The sequence below is a fragment of the Chionomys nivalis genome, chromosome 2, assembly GCF_950005125.1.
Source record: "Chionomys nivalis chromosome 2, mChiNiv1.1, whole genome shotgun sequence".
Taxonomy (NCBI): domain Eukaryota; kingdom Metazoa; phylum Chordata; class Mammalia; order Rodentia; family Cricetidae; genus Chionomys; species Chionomys nivalis.
In genome coordinates this window covers 825,286-840,551 of record NC_080087.1, presented here as the reverse complement: position 1 = coordinate 840,551, position 15,266 = coordinate 825,286, and the positions used below count along the sequence as shown (strand labels likewise).

Here is a 15,266-nt window from a genome sequence, read left to right as displayed (position 1 = left end):
CAAACATTCATGCACATCTATACATAATTGCAAACATGTGACTTTAAATAAACAAAGACACAGATATGTGTCTTTGATCCTCAACCAATGGTAAATTCATCAGGATTGACAAAATTCATTGCCAACAACGCTTGCTTTCCCCAACATCGATGAAAATTATACCTTTAGTCAAATATTAGACATTAGTTAATCTTGAAAGAATTTTTCTATATCAAATATTCAACCCTGACAGTATACAATCTCAAACTCTTGGTATAAATTAAGCTGAATATGCAGATATGTATACACATATATATGTGTGTGTATTTCATATATGTACATATCTAAATATATATTTAGAAAATAAGATTAAGTCTTCAAAATGTGAATAATTGGAATTGTAGGTACTTGGATTTATGCACACATTGATTAAATTTATTCTTATTTTATTTTTATTTCTGATATGATTAGTACCATGGTCTAATACTTGATAATTATATAGTTGTAGTAACATGTAATATGTATGCATGCCATACATAAACCTACTAAAATTTTTAAAATGCACATACTGCTAAATTTCTGTGTAGATCTATGGAATTTTAGGATGTAAAATCGAACATCTTCAGTTGTTTTCCCAACTCATTTTGATCAAAGCTATGAATAAGAGTAGCATTGAAGACTTCATTTAGAAATATCTTGATATGAAGAAACCAAACAGCATGTAAGAATGTCTTTGCCATCCTTTTTCATACTACCTATTATACACAAATATTCCTTGGGAAAATAAAGTGAGATGCATAAAACACTTTTTTTTTCTTATAAAAATTCAAGAGGTCTCTGTTTGGACCTCTGAAAACCTGAAGTACAATAAATGATCCAAAAAGATTGTACTTTCTGGCCTTAGTCACAAAATAATAAACTTGGATTTTAAACAGTCACTGGACACACAAACCTACCTGCACGTATTTCCCTTATAAATGTATATGTTTATCATGCGCGATAGGATTTTACTACTTTGTTAGATCTGCCAAGATGAGCAAGGAGTTGGTCATGAAAACAGGGTGTACACAAGATGTCACAGTCTGTTGCTCTAAGAGACAAAATGCAAATTTCATAGTTTGCTCTCATTAACGTTTTGTTCATTACTATGTTAATAAATATAATAAGGATATATTATGTAAGAAAGAGTTCTATTTTCAATAAAACAAAAATAAAGCATATGAGCACTAAAAATTACTAAAAACTAAAAAGTAGATTCCTTTATATAAATTAGTCTTTTGTTATAGCAACACTTTTTATTATAACTTAAGTTGTTTTTATGTCATGAGTCAGACACAAGATATACCTAATAACTTACAAAAGTATGAGGGAGTCTGGAAAAAAATTAAGAAAGTTTATTAAATTTGACTTATTAGCAAACTCTGGATGGTTCCTGTTGTTTAAGACGTACTATATTACAATAATATAACTTTTAGTAATTGCACTTCTGAATATGGCTGCCCAGTGTTGTCATAGATGTTAAATGCTTGATACTGGGTAGTGGTGCTGGTATTCCTAAAAGAAACCACGGTAAAGTATGATGTCATTTGCATGATGCAAGTGAGGAATAGAAACATCTTTCTGTGTGGTTAGTTCGCAGGACCGTCTTCCAAATATGACATAGAACACCATGCAATCAATTTCTCTACTCCAGAAAGGCACGTCTGAATACTTTCAATACACCAGAGAGAAGGTAACAATTATTACTTTTGTAAAATATGTATATGTCGATGTTTTCTCGGTAAAACCAGAAATAAAATGATTTGCAATAGTAATCATGGTAGAAGCGGCAGTCTCGGAGGAAAACGGCTGTGAAATTCCCCAAATCTTACCATTCTGGTTACAGGTGATTGCATTTAATTTGCACATCACTCACTTAAAATGCTTCAAATAAAAATTTTAAATATATCAATTATTGAAGAACTGAAAATCACCCAATCTCTGTCCCTTTCATATTGATTTAATATACAGTGATATAAACATACAGAGTTATGTACCGGTACAGGCTGTCAATTTTATTACAGGTAAGGAAAGACAAAAATGGTTTCCTCTGAATAGATTTAGTTCAGGGAAAAGAAAAATAGATTTAGTACTCAGTGAAAGTAAAAACATACTTTATTATAGATTATTTTGTTCACTGATTACTTGATGTTATTTTCTGAGCTATAATCTCAGTAAAATTAATAGTATTCAGTACAAAATAAACTTTCCCTATGTCGTGAAGGTATTATGGGTGTCTCTTGACACTCAAGAAATGGTTTTTACACCTGTTGTGAAACACAAACTCCAATTCCTCATCAAAGCTTCAGGATATCTGTCAGAGCGATCTGTCCAGAGAGAAAACCACGGAGTGTGGGGAGCTGGATGTGAGCTTGCAGACACAAGAATGGAAGGGGTAAACAGTCTCAAGCACTCGTCCTCTATTCCTGCAAAAGTGTACTGTGGGCCCATATTTCGGTAGAGTAGCCATTAGCCTGGTCTGAGCTAGTCACATAGCTCTGCAGACAAGCTGTTGCTTCCTTAACAAAAGCCAGGATGTGCTGCTCCTAGTTTCTTTTGTTAGAATGTGGATTACCTGAGAAGAGATGATGGCTAAAGCTGATGACTCAAGAGTCTAGAGTTTTGGTGCTTTCTTCTTTTTGTTACTAAGAGGATGTCTTATAGAGATGCTAGATGCGGACATGACCTAAGCCCAGGCACCTGGTTGCCTAGGAGACAGCCTAATGTGTTTTCCCCCACTGAATTGAGATATAAGATGTTCTGAGAATAAAGAGGAAGGCTGGCCTTTTCCAAGATGACCTTGTAAACTGTGTCAGTTTCATTCCTCGCGACTCCGTTTCAGCCGGGTTAGGGAATCTATGTTGGACTCACATGGGCTCCGACTGTGTACTTACAGATATCAATCAAAAATAAGTAAATAATGAAGAAATAAATATTATAAAAAGTTAAAAGATTGAAAGTAGTCAAATGTATACCCTTACTCTATGAAAATTACTTGTAAAAGTTTCAATTACTTGTTTTAGTTTAATATAATAGGTTTTCTTATGGCATTTCATTCATGTGTATCATCAAACGTTGTTATAATTTCTCTGTCTCTTCTTCCAGTCTCTGGATAGCTCTTCTCCTCATCCTAGATGCTCTGTCACTCTGGGTTACTACAATTTTTGTAGGGAATCCTTACTAAGGTTTGGGACAACTATAAATTAGGAAGGGATAGAACACATAATGATGTACTTAAAACTGCTGCTCTCAAATTATTTGCTCAAATAAAAATATCTCATTATTTTCATTTTCTATCTCTTCTAATATAGGCCATTCACTAGTGCCGCGCACCGCATCCCCGTGTCTGCGCTCTGCGCGCTGGCACCCAGTTCCCGAGCTTCAGACAAGGAGGCTGGAAGTTAAAATACACAGACACACACAGACTGAGAGACAGCGACACGGGTCATCCTTGAATTCCCCAAGAATGTCCCCTTTATTGTGTTCAGGGGCAGATTATATAGAGATAGCCACGCCCCAGCCAAACCCACCAGAAACCACTCTCCTGCCATCAGGAACTCCTGAAGGTCTTGTGCTCAGAGCAGCTGTAGGCACTCAGATCAGGGCATTACAAGAAAATCAGGATCTGGGGTCTCACTGCTCCCAACACACTAGTTTTAAAATTGTGTGTGTGTGTGTGTTTGTGTGTGTGTGTGTATGAGAGATAGAGATAGATAGAGAGAGGAAATATTTTATAAAAATATTTCTGTGTATGATTAAAGGATAGTATTTGCTATCTCAATCTCAGTGAAAGTGTACAGAAACAACATGAAATACATGAATTACTATTGCTTTCTAGGCATTGTGGAATATTTGAAAGAACAGACACTGAACCAGAATTAGAATCTCTAGATGGGGAAAGTCTAGCAAAAGATTCCCATAACTCCTTATGCTCAAACTCCAGAGCTCTGTGAGACATTTTGTTACCTTCTGTGAGACTCCAGCCTTCGTTTCCCACTGTGGTTCTTAGAATATGCTTCTGAGATCTATTTATGTGTGTTTTAAACCCTAGAGATTCTCCCTGATGAGATGCCAAAAATTCTTAATTATGAGCAAACTTTTGAGTGTGTAATGAGGTGACGCCTGGAGGTTCCAAACTCTCAGGATCAATGTCCATTCAGATATTTGTTGTGACAATATACAGATAAAATTAAAGTTGTAATTTCATGGGTAATTTGGTGTAATTTGAAGTCTTTCTGTATATTATGTACAAAACATTTGTTTGGCAAATCTAATTTAGAACACTTTGTAGGTAACTTCTAAAACCAAAGTTAATATGTGAACACATCCATTATCTCATAGATTAAAATATAGTGGAATAGACATTATCATTTTGCTGAATATTTTCAATGCCAACATTTAGTGACTAAAAAGCGATGGCAAATAAAAGAGCTCATAGTGAGAATGCTGGAAAAAAAACTGTTTAATCTACAAATAAACAGTATCTTAAAAATGCTCTCAGTCTTCTGTGAGAATATTACAATTAATTTGGAATACTCAATTAAATTTTTATTATAGATTATGGCCCCCAATATATTTTATATATGAATATGAAAGTATTAACAGATATAACTTGGGAAATTCTTCAACAGATGCTTTGTTTCTATTGTATTGCTTTAGATTGCTATGCTGAAAACTCAAAAAAGAACCTAAAGATCATGTTTTCTTTTTTTTTTTTTTTTGTGGTTTTTCGAGACAGGGTTTCTCTGTGGTTTTGGAGCCTGTCCTGGAACTAGCTCTTGTAGACCAGGCTGGACTTGAACTCACAGAGATTCGCCTGCCTCTGCCTCCCGAGTGCTGGGATTAAAGGCGTGCGCCACCAACGCCTGGCTAAGATCATGTTTTCTAAATGTAAAGACAAAGTTGTTTTCTATCTAAAGTATTAAAAATAAATGGCAAGAGCCAAATATCTTTTTCAGAGTTATTATTTTTACTGAATACTGGAATGATGTTCATAAATTCTAAACGGAACATCTTTTCAGATCTTAATCAAAATGTAAAACAACTTTGTCAAAATATAAATCTAGATAATAATATTCTTACAGTAAAATAGTGCTACACACACTTCTGGTTTTATAGATAATTCATTTCCCTCTTGAGTAACTTAGAAATGAATTATATCAACATATTCATAGAAATGAATGTAATTTTTAAAAATTCCTGGAGCAGAAAATAACCAGGAATTAGAAAGATACATAGAGAAATGTAATCCTAGAATCTTAAATTTTGTCAGAAAAAAACAGGATAGTGTTTGCAAATTTAGATATAAAAATCCATCTTATATTAATTTATATATAGATGGTATACTCAATGAACTGTATATAACATTTACAATGGCAATAATTCATCTAAAGTTCTTATTAGCATATATGAAATAAATATGTCTTAAAAATGATTTGTGAGAGATAAAGGAATTTTAAAGGAATAAGATAGTCTATAACATATACATCTATTAAATCTTTATATAATAACCAATCTGAGTGATTTTCTAGATGCTCATGATAATTAACAGTATTTCTGTAGTATTCATTAACATAAAGAAAATTATTACTGAAATGATTTCAGCTTGAGCAGCATCAAGTATAAGAAATCATAGAATTAGTATTAGAACTGGACCATTAAGAAATTGCTGAATGTAGTGATTATGATCATCTTTGAACACACTGCTGACAATAAGGGCTAGGTCACGCGTCTTTCTATCAGTAACTACAGTTAAAATCCTTTTTGTGGTGCTTAACATGACATTTTCTTAGGGGGGTTGTCAATTTATGCAGTATATGAAAGTATAGAAACTCTTCTCACTATGGATCTATTAAGTAAATCAGTGATTGCACATGAATAGTATGAGTCTAATGGAATGCCTAGAAGATAGAAACTAATTATCAAAGAATACTGCTCTTAAATTAAATTTATTTATTTATCTTTCTATTTTGTAATCCAGAAATTCTACTGGACAAATGAAATATCTAACAAAGAGGTACATTTAATCTTGAAATTTTAGATTGTTCAAATATTTTGATGTTCACTCTAACAACAACAACAACAACAAAAAAAACAGCACATGAAGGATTGAATTCACTACGAATGCCCCTAATTCAGTAGTTTATATCCACTTAACCATTAGTGATAAAACCTACAGGAAAAGTCCCAGAGGGATTGTACTTCATTATCTTCTAGTTAGAAATTAACAAAGTGAAAATGTGCTGAATCAAAATAAAAACTAAACAAACAAACAACCAAACAATAATTCTGGAATAAAGCCTTTACTGTTGCTGTTTACTCAGAGAATTTTTTTTCTTTTTTTTTTAATTCTTTTTTAATTAAAATTTCCACCTGCTCCCAGTTTCCCTTTTCTCTCCCCCTCCTCCCACATATTGCCCCCTCCCCCCGCTCCCTTCCCCCTATCTCCACTCCTCTTCTCCTCCCCCCACTCCATTCCCCCTCCCTCTTGATACTGAAGAGCAGTCCAAATTCCCTGCCCTGCAGGAAGACCAAGGTTCTCCCACTTCTATCTAGGTCCAGGAAGGTGAGCATCCAAACAGGCTAAGCTCCCACAAAGCCAGTTCATGTATTAGGATCGAAACCTAGTGCCATTGTCCTTGGCTTCTCATCAGCCTTCATTGTTCGCCATGTTCAGAGAGTCCGGTTTCAACCCATGCTTATTCAGTCCCAGTCCAGCTGGCCTTGGTGGGCTCAAAATAGATCAGTTCCACTGTCACAGTGGGTGGGTGCACTCCTCGTGGTCCTGACTTCCTTGCTCATGTTCTCGCTCCTTCTGCTCCTCATTTGGACCTTAAGAGCTCAGACCGTTGCTCCAAATTGAGTCTCTGTCTCTACCTCGATCAATCGCCAGATGAAGGTTCTCAGGTGATATGTAAGATATTCATCAGTATAGAATAGGGTCATTTCAGGTTCCCTCTCCTCAGTTGCCCAAGGTACCAGCTGGGGACATCTCCCTGGACACCTGCGACCCCCTCTAGAATCAAGTCTCTTGCCAACCCTAAGATGGCTCCTTTAGTTAGGATATATACTTTGCTGCTCCCGTATCCATCCTTCCTATATCCCAACCATCCCATTCCCCCAAGCTCCTCCCATCCTCCCCTTCTCACGTTTCTCACCCCATTTCCCCTTAGCCCCATGCCACCTCACCCGCTAGTTCCCAGTTTTTGCCCGGCAATCTTGTCTACTTCCCCTATCCAGGCGGATGCCTATATGTTTTTCTTTGGGTTCACTTTCTTATTTAGCTTCTCAGAGAAATGTTTTGAGCGCTATTTACAACACTTTAGATCAAAGAGGATTTATGATGTAGAATTGCTTTTCCCATCTGGTTCGTAGTTTTCTTCTTTAAGACATTACAGTGTTCAAACTAATTGGCAAGTTTATGAAATTAAACTATTATTAAATTTCAATAGTTTACTACATGGTGTTTATATAAATATTGTAATGTATATTTAGATGATAGACACAATTATGTTGTTTATCAAAGATTGCCCAATACGCAGTCTCTAGTGCAAGAATGGAAAAGTTTGATAATTTATACTTATTGTAAATATTACATTTTCATAGTTTTAATAACAGCCTTATTACTGGCAATGATATTCTTTGCCACAAACATTTTTTAAAGTTATATTTTGTTCTACACATCTGATAATGTATAAGATTGGCTTTTGTGTCAAACCCACAAAATGTCAAACAAAACCTAAAGTTATTTCCTTATTGGTGTTTTTGTGCTTTTTCGTTTCTCAAATCACTCTACATAGTTCAGATTGACTTCAGACTAACTATGTAGCCTTGGCTGACCCTAGCATCCTGATCAACCTGCCTCCACATTCCAATTAATTACAGCACTGGCTTTTTATTTAATTATCAAAACTTAGCTTATGACTTATAAGAAATATAAATCTCATCTAAAAAGTAAATGCCAAATAATTTAGTAAAGAGAAATGAGAGGTAAGGAATTAAGATATATACAATAGCAAGACAAAATAAAGTAATAGGAGTTCCCATGGAAAACTCCAGCCATATTACACACACACACATACACACACACACACACAAACACACACAAACGTACACATATATATATGCACATGTGCACTTGGAATTATACAGCATTAGTGATACATTGTAAGTATGAGCTATTTAAACACTGCACAGCATTAAATGATACATTGTAGTTATGAACTATTAAACACTAAATATACAGTGTTAATTACTGCAGCTGCAGTCATATCTGAAGTGATGTGAAAAAGAAATAAAATAGAATCAAGAGGTAGGATTCTCGGTGACAGGAAAGCACCTGTGTGCTCTGATATTACTGCGACCATAATATCAAAGTGATAGACATCACTTACTCGATATTGTGATCAAGATATTTTAACACAGTTTATACAAATGTATATGAAAAGCAATAAATACAATTACTAAAATAATAACTGTCGTTTTAATATAAATAAATGCAAAGATACACGTGAACACCAGACAGTTCACTGTAAAGTTCAGTTGACAAATCTTATTTAAACCCTACAAGACACCTTTCCTTAACTTCCTTCATACATTAATAAAACCATATTGTTACCGTTTTTAGGTCTGCAGTCTTTAAAACAATTTTCTGTGCTACCTCCTTTCTTAAAAGTTTTGTTTATAACCTTTCTCCTCTTCTGAGAAGGGTAGTGTTTTAGTATGTTCTTCACTGAAACATATAAAACACTTAAATTTATTTGAGGTGGTATAAGATAACCTTTAATTCCTGTGACTTCTATGAGAAGTAATTGCATATAGTTTTCCCTGTCTTTCTAAGAGCATGTTTTACATCTTTATTCCTCAAGCTGTAGATCAAGGGATTCAACATAGGGATGACCAGGGTATAAAAGATGGAAGCTATTTTGTCAGTGTTGAAGGAGTGACTGGACTTGGGCTGCACATACATAAATATCAAAGTCCCATAGAAGACAGTGACTACTGTCAGGTGAGATCCACAGGTGGAGAAAGCCTTCTTCCTTCCCTCAGCTGAGTTCATCCTGAGAATAGCTCTAAGAATGAGAAGGTAGGAGACAAGGATCACCAAAAGGGAGGATATCAAGTTGATAGCAGATAAAACTAAAATTATCATTTCAGCTTTATCTGTATTTGAGCAGAGCAGAGATATCAAGGGCAGACCGTCACAGTAGAAATGATGGATAACATTGTAGCCACAGAAGGATGAAGAGAAAATATTTATAGTAACTATGAGGGAAACAAATACACTGTAAATATATGGGACTGCCACCATCACCCAACATATAGTTTGTGACATGATGACATTGTATAGCAGAGGGTTACAGATGGCTACATAGCGGTCATAGGACATCACAGAGAGGATGAAAAGTTCACAAGCAATGAACAGAAGAAAGAAGGATAATTGTGTAGCACAAAGATTGAATGATATTGTATTTTGAATGACAACAAAATTTGCTAACATTTTAGGTCCAATAGCAGTTGAATAACCAAAATCTGTGATAGCAAGGTGTCTGAGAAAGAAGTACATAGGAGTTTTTAGCCTGGAATCCACCATGGTGAGGACGATCATGCCCAAGTTTCCCACCAGTGAAATCAGATAGATGATGAGGAAGAGTCCAAACAATGGGGCCTGCAGCTCAGGGCGGTCAGTGATGCCCATCAGGATGAACTCAGTCACCACTGTAAGGTTGTGGGTCTCCATCCGTGTTCATTGGAAAACCTGTCAAGAGATTTCAAATATTATCATATTTGTGGATTTTTATTAGTATTTTATTGTGTTCAAACATTTTAATTTAATTTTTGAAAATAAGTATATTTTTAAAAAACATGTACAAATGTAATACCATTTAATGTGCATGCCAATAATAATACACATAATGCTGAAAACTTTTAAAATGCACTCAACTCTAGTTATGCGTGTAGATCGAGAGATTCTTTAGACATAGAGGTAGAACATCCAGAGTTATTAATAACAATCTATAATAGTCAGATGCAATCAATAATTGTTTTTTTCTGAATTAACTAAAGGGTATGTAAGTAAGTGTATCTGTGCAACCCTCTTACACACTGACCTATGATGTACCACAGTCTTTTGGGAAAATAAGGTGGTATGTGTAAAATATTTCCACATATATATTACAAAGAGAACTCTGGATGGTCTATTCAAAACCTGAAGTATGACTAGGTGTGTGAACCAAAGAGTCTGTGCTCTCCAGCCATAGCACCCCCAAATGATGAACACATGGATTTTAAACAGTCACTAGTTACACTAACTTACATGAAAGATTTTTTCCTTATAAATCTCTGCGTGTACATCCTTCAGGGTTGGGCCTTAGTTTCTTTGTTAGATCTGTAAATACAACTAAGGATTAGAAAGACAACATAATGACACACCGAACATTTGTTTTCTCAAATTCTTTTCTGTAAATAAAATCATTCTTATCTGGGATGTTCATTAGTTATAAGTGTGTGTGTGAGAGAGAGTGTGTGTAAGAGAAAGAGGTGGAGAACTAGAACGAGAGTGACTGCGTAACTGAGAGAGATGCTTTCTAAGAATAAAATATCAAAAATATTTCTGAGTATACTTCAAAGGCAATTAATACCATTAGCCCTTTAAACCTCAGTAAAAATGTTTTAAAAACTAACATGAAATAGAGAAATGAAGATATTCTAAAACTGCTCAGACATCATTGATTGTAGAAAAGAATAGACAATGAATCAGATATTAGTATCTCCAGACCGTGAGAGCTCCGCAAAGGACGCCACCTCTCCTTATGCCGACACTACAGGTTTCTACATGACATTTTGTTACCTGCTGTGAAATTCCTGTCTTCATTTCCCACTGTGATTCTCAGCCTGGGTGATTTTCTGAGATACATTTTTGTGTGTTTTTTAAAGAATAGATACTCTCCCTGAGGAGATACCAAGAAATAATTACAAGCAATATTTTTGAAACTCTAATTGGCAATGCTCTCCACTGGAGTCATGAAGCCACACAGCTGTTGGCACAGTTCCCGCAACGCTAAACTAAAAGTTGCCATGCCTGTCATCCTATCTCTCACTTTTGGTTTTGACCACTGCTTGATGCATACTTGGGGGCAGGAGCTTTTTATATTAGGATTCATTTTATAATCTAATATAATCTTTTCCTGAGACAATTATATCTGAGTCTCTTTAGGTGATTCAAATTTAGATACATTAGAAATAATCTTTGAAGAGGCAAAGAAAAATTTTCCTTGTTGGGGAATATAACTTGCTCCTGAAAAAATACAAAATGAGATTTTATTAATTATATAGGTTATAAAAAAGGCTTACAAAAAATTAGATCCCAAAAGGTGCAAATTAGGAGAGGTTGATTACAGATTCTTAATGACATTGAAAGATTGCTAGAAGACATTTCTTACCTATGGCCCACTATATGGATAAGTCCTAATAAACTGAATAATTTTTGAAAACCTTAGAGGGTGAGAAGGACTTAAAAAGTCCCAGGATACTGTCAGCTGAAACTGAGAGAGAATTAGCAGAAATAGAAAATACAGAAATTAAATGTGAATCATGTGGATCCGAATCTTAACTGCATTGTGATCATATTATACTCCAATAATTTCCCTGAATTAATTTTAATGCAGGGGGAAGATATTATCTTAAATAGATAGTTTTACCACATAAACTGCAAAAAATTGAAAACTTATGTGGAAATGGTCTCAGAGTTGATTCTAAAAGGAAAATTAATATTTCATTGATTAGCTGGAAGAAACCCAGCTAAAATTATAATACCTTTTAATAATGATGAAATTGACAAATTATGGGCAGAAAGTGATCCTAGCAAAGAGTTTGCAGTATTTTGGGGAAGAGTGGGGGCAAATATCCCCAAAGCAAGATAATTAAACTTATACAGGAACTAACTTGGTTCTTTCTTGCATAGTATGGGAAACACCTATATCTGGATCCCCTACATTTTGGACTGATGAAATTAAGGCAGGTAAAAAAAACCCTGAAATTCAAGTAAAGTGGATTTAAGATCTTATGATTCTGGCAATAGGCTAAAATTATATACCATTTCCATAGTATTAATGAATTTTATAGAACCTCTCAGCATAGTTATTGATTCCCAATATGCAGAAAGATGTTTTACATATTAAATCCACCAAATTTATGCCATACAACACAGGATTGACTTCATTATTAATTAAGTTGCAAGAAGAAATCAATGAAGAGGATTATAGCACACTTCCAATCTCATATTGTCTTCCAGGTCCTCTATTACAAAGTAATACATAAATTGATCAACTATTGATTAGAAATGTGCAGGAGGTCTCAGAATTTTATGAAAAAGTTTTAATAAAAGACTTACCATTACATGGCAACAATCAAAAAATATTACAAGGAACTGTCCTGCTAGTTCTTTATAAAACCAAACTCCACTGCTCACAGGAATTAATCCAAACGGTACTCAGAGCAATAAAGTCTGACAGAATGGTTGTGTTCCATCTTGTAGAATTTGGAAAATTAAAATATGTACAACACACCATCGATACCTATTCAAGTTTCAATGGGTAACTGCTTTGAGGGCAGAAGTGTCTGATTTGGGAATCACACATTTGCTAGAAGTTATGGCCATCTTGGATGTACCTGTACAAATCAAGTTGAAGAATGCTGCAACATTTGTCTCTAAAAAATAAAATAGTTTTTTTCTTATTATAATATGAAGCATGTTACAGGTATGCCACACAACCCTACTTGGCAGGAAGCTATAGAAAGTTCAAATCAAACTCGAAAGGATATGTTAAATAAACAAAAGGGGTAATAAATACCCCAGAAAATTTTCTAAATGCTAATAATAAAAGAACAACCACCAAGAGGCATTAAGTAATAGAAAAACTATGGAACTAAATCATCAGGTATACTTTAAAGATGCATTTACCTCATAATGGAAACCAAGACATGTGGTACATTGGGGAATGGGTTTTGCTTTTGTTTACATTGGAAAAGAAAATCTGTGGAAACCATAAACAATTATAAAGATTCAGTTTGAACAAATAAAATTTTGTTTATCTCATTGAATACAAGATTTAGCTCCTTTTCTCTTTTTGGAGCTCATTTTCTCCTCAAATAATTTTCCTTGCTCAGCATGTTCCTTTTCATTATAAGTCTTCATTAGAGTTAACACTAGTAACCATAAAAAAGAGTCTATAATATAGTGTTTTGAGATTTCTTCTGCCAAAGGAAATAATCCAAAACTCTTCACTTTAATCTCAGGCAAACTTTTCAGACAATAGCAAAAAAGCAAGCACACTCTACAACAAAACATCACCTTTCTAGGCAACATACTAAAGTTCTTCTCCTCTAAAAGTTCTTGAGCCAGGTAACCACAGTTCAAATTGGAGTTAGCATCACTTTCTTCCATATAACTGCTAGGATGGCCCATTATTCATCACTTAAAGCATCAAATGCTTTTCTAATCCACAGTCCCTAGGTCCATATCCTTCAAACAAAAGCATGGTCAGGTTTATCCCAGCAATAACCCAGTCCATGGTATAAACTTCTGTCTTAGTTAGGGCTTCTATCACTCAAATGAAGCAACATGATCATGGCAACTTTTATGAAGGAAAGAAATTAAGTTGTGGTAGCAGTAGTAGTTTCAGATGTTTAGTCCATTATCGTGATGCCTGGGAATATAGTGGTATGCAGGCAATCATGGTACTGGAGAATTCTATATTGGTCAGACAACAGTAAGTGATCCAAGATGCTGGTGGTATGGAGCATATAAGAGACCTCAAGGCTTGCCTCCACAGTGACACACTTCTTTTTTTTAATTAATTAATTTATTTATTTATTATATTTTTCTGCCTACTCCCCGCCACTGCCTCCCATTTCCCTCCCCCTCCCCCAATCAACTCCCCCTACCTCAGCAGCCCAAAGAGCAGTCAGGGTTCCCTGATTGTGGGAAGTCCAAGGACCTCCCACCTCCTTCTAGGTCTAGTAAGGTGAGCATCCAAACAGTCTAGGCTCCCACAAAGCCAGTACGTGCAGTAGGATCAAAACCCAGTGCCATAGTTTTTGATTTCTCAGCAGCCCTCATTGTCCGCTATGTTCAGCGAGTCTTCTAATAAGACAATACCATTCTAACAAAGCCATAGCTCCTAATAGTGCTAATCCCTTTGGTGCCATTTGCTTTCAAACCAGAGTTGATAATATAAATCCAGATGGCATCCTTGCTCTTATTTCACTCCCTCTTCTCCATCTTGTATGTACTAATCTCCACCCTAAAGCCTCCCATTTTTTTTTTCATTTCCAACTTATACCTTCCTATTCCACTCTCTATTTCTTTCCCAGCTACCTATTCAGTATATCTGCTCAAATCTGAAAAAGTGGGGCAATATGCCTTCAATAATAGAGAGAATGTGTGATATTTATCCCTTTGGATATGGGTTATCCCATTCAATGTGATCCTTTCTAGTATCCATCCATTAACAGATAGTGTTGATGATTTCATTTATCTTTACAACTGAATAGTGTACTATTGTGCATATGTACCACATTATCATTATTCATCCATCAGTTTAAGTTCATTTAGGTTGCTTCTGTTTCCTAGATACTTTGAGCAGAGAAGCAATGAACAAGGATAGCAAATATCTGTGGAGTACATCAAGTTCTTGTGTGTACACCAAGGAGTGTTATAGCTGGTAGATTTACTTTTATCTTTTTGAGAGTTCTCCACACTGATTTCTAAAGTATTAGGTCCAGTTAGGATTCCTGTCAAAAGTTAATGAGGATTAGCCCCTTTTCACATCTCCTTCAATATTCCTGTTGATTTTTGTTTTTTGATCTTTGCTATTCTGACTTGGTTGAAGTGTTTTGATTTGCATTTACCTAATTGCTAGGGATGATGAACATTGGGTTTTTTGTTGTTGTTGTTTCTGAAATAATTTTTAGCTATATTTTTTCTTCTTTGGCAAATGCTTTTTATTCAGGTCCAAGATCCATTTTTTTTTTCAAGACAGAGTTTCTCTGTAGCTTTGGAGCCTGTTCTGGACCTAGTTCTTTTAGACCAGACTGTTCTCAAGCTCACAGAGATCTGCCTCCTTCTGCCTCCTGAATGTTGGGATTGAAGGCGTGTAGCACCAGAGCCCAACTATATAAGACCCATATTTTAATGAGTCACTTAATTGATTTGTATATTATTCTTTTGTGTTTTTTTATATATTTTA

The 15,266-nt window shown here is 35.0% G+C and overlaps 1 protein-coding gene across 1 annotated transcript; it reads right to left on the bottom strand.

The window, feature by feature from the left end:
• Window positions 1–8,815: 8,815 nt before the first annotated feature.
• On the bottom strand, window positions 8,816–9,757 carry LOC130869495 (olfactory receptor 8K3-like). The gene has a single exon (XM_057761705.1). It carries the CDS (start codon window positions 9,755–9,757, stop codon window positions 8,816–8,818), a length of 942 nt encoding a protein of 313 aa, XP_057617688.1.
• Between the last annotated feature and the right edge of the window lie 5,509 nt (window positions 9,758–15,266).

Excerpts from the sequence above, each read along its gene's own strand:
- LOC130869495 (XM_057761705.1), bottom strand. The coding sequence starts at position 9,757 with ATGGAGACCCACAACCTTACAGTGGTGACTGAGTTCATCCTGATGGGC.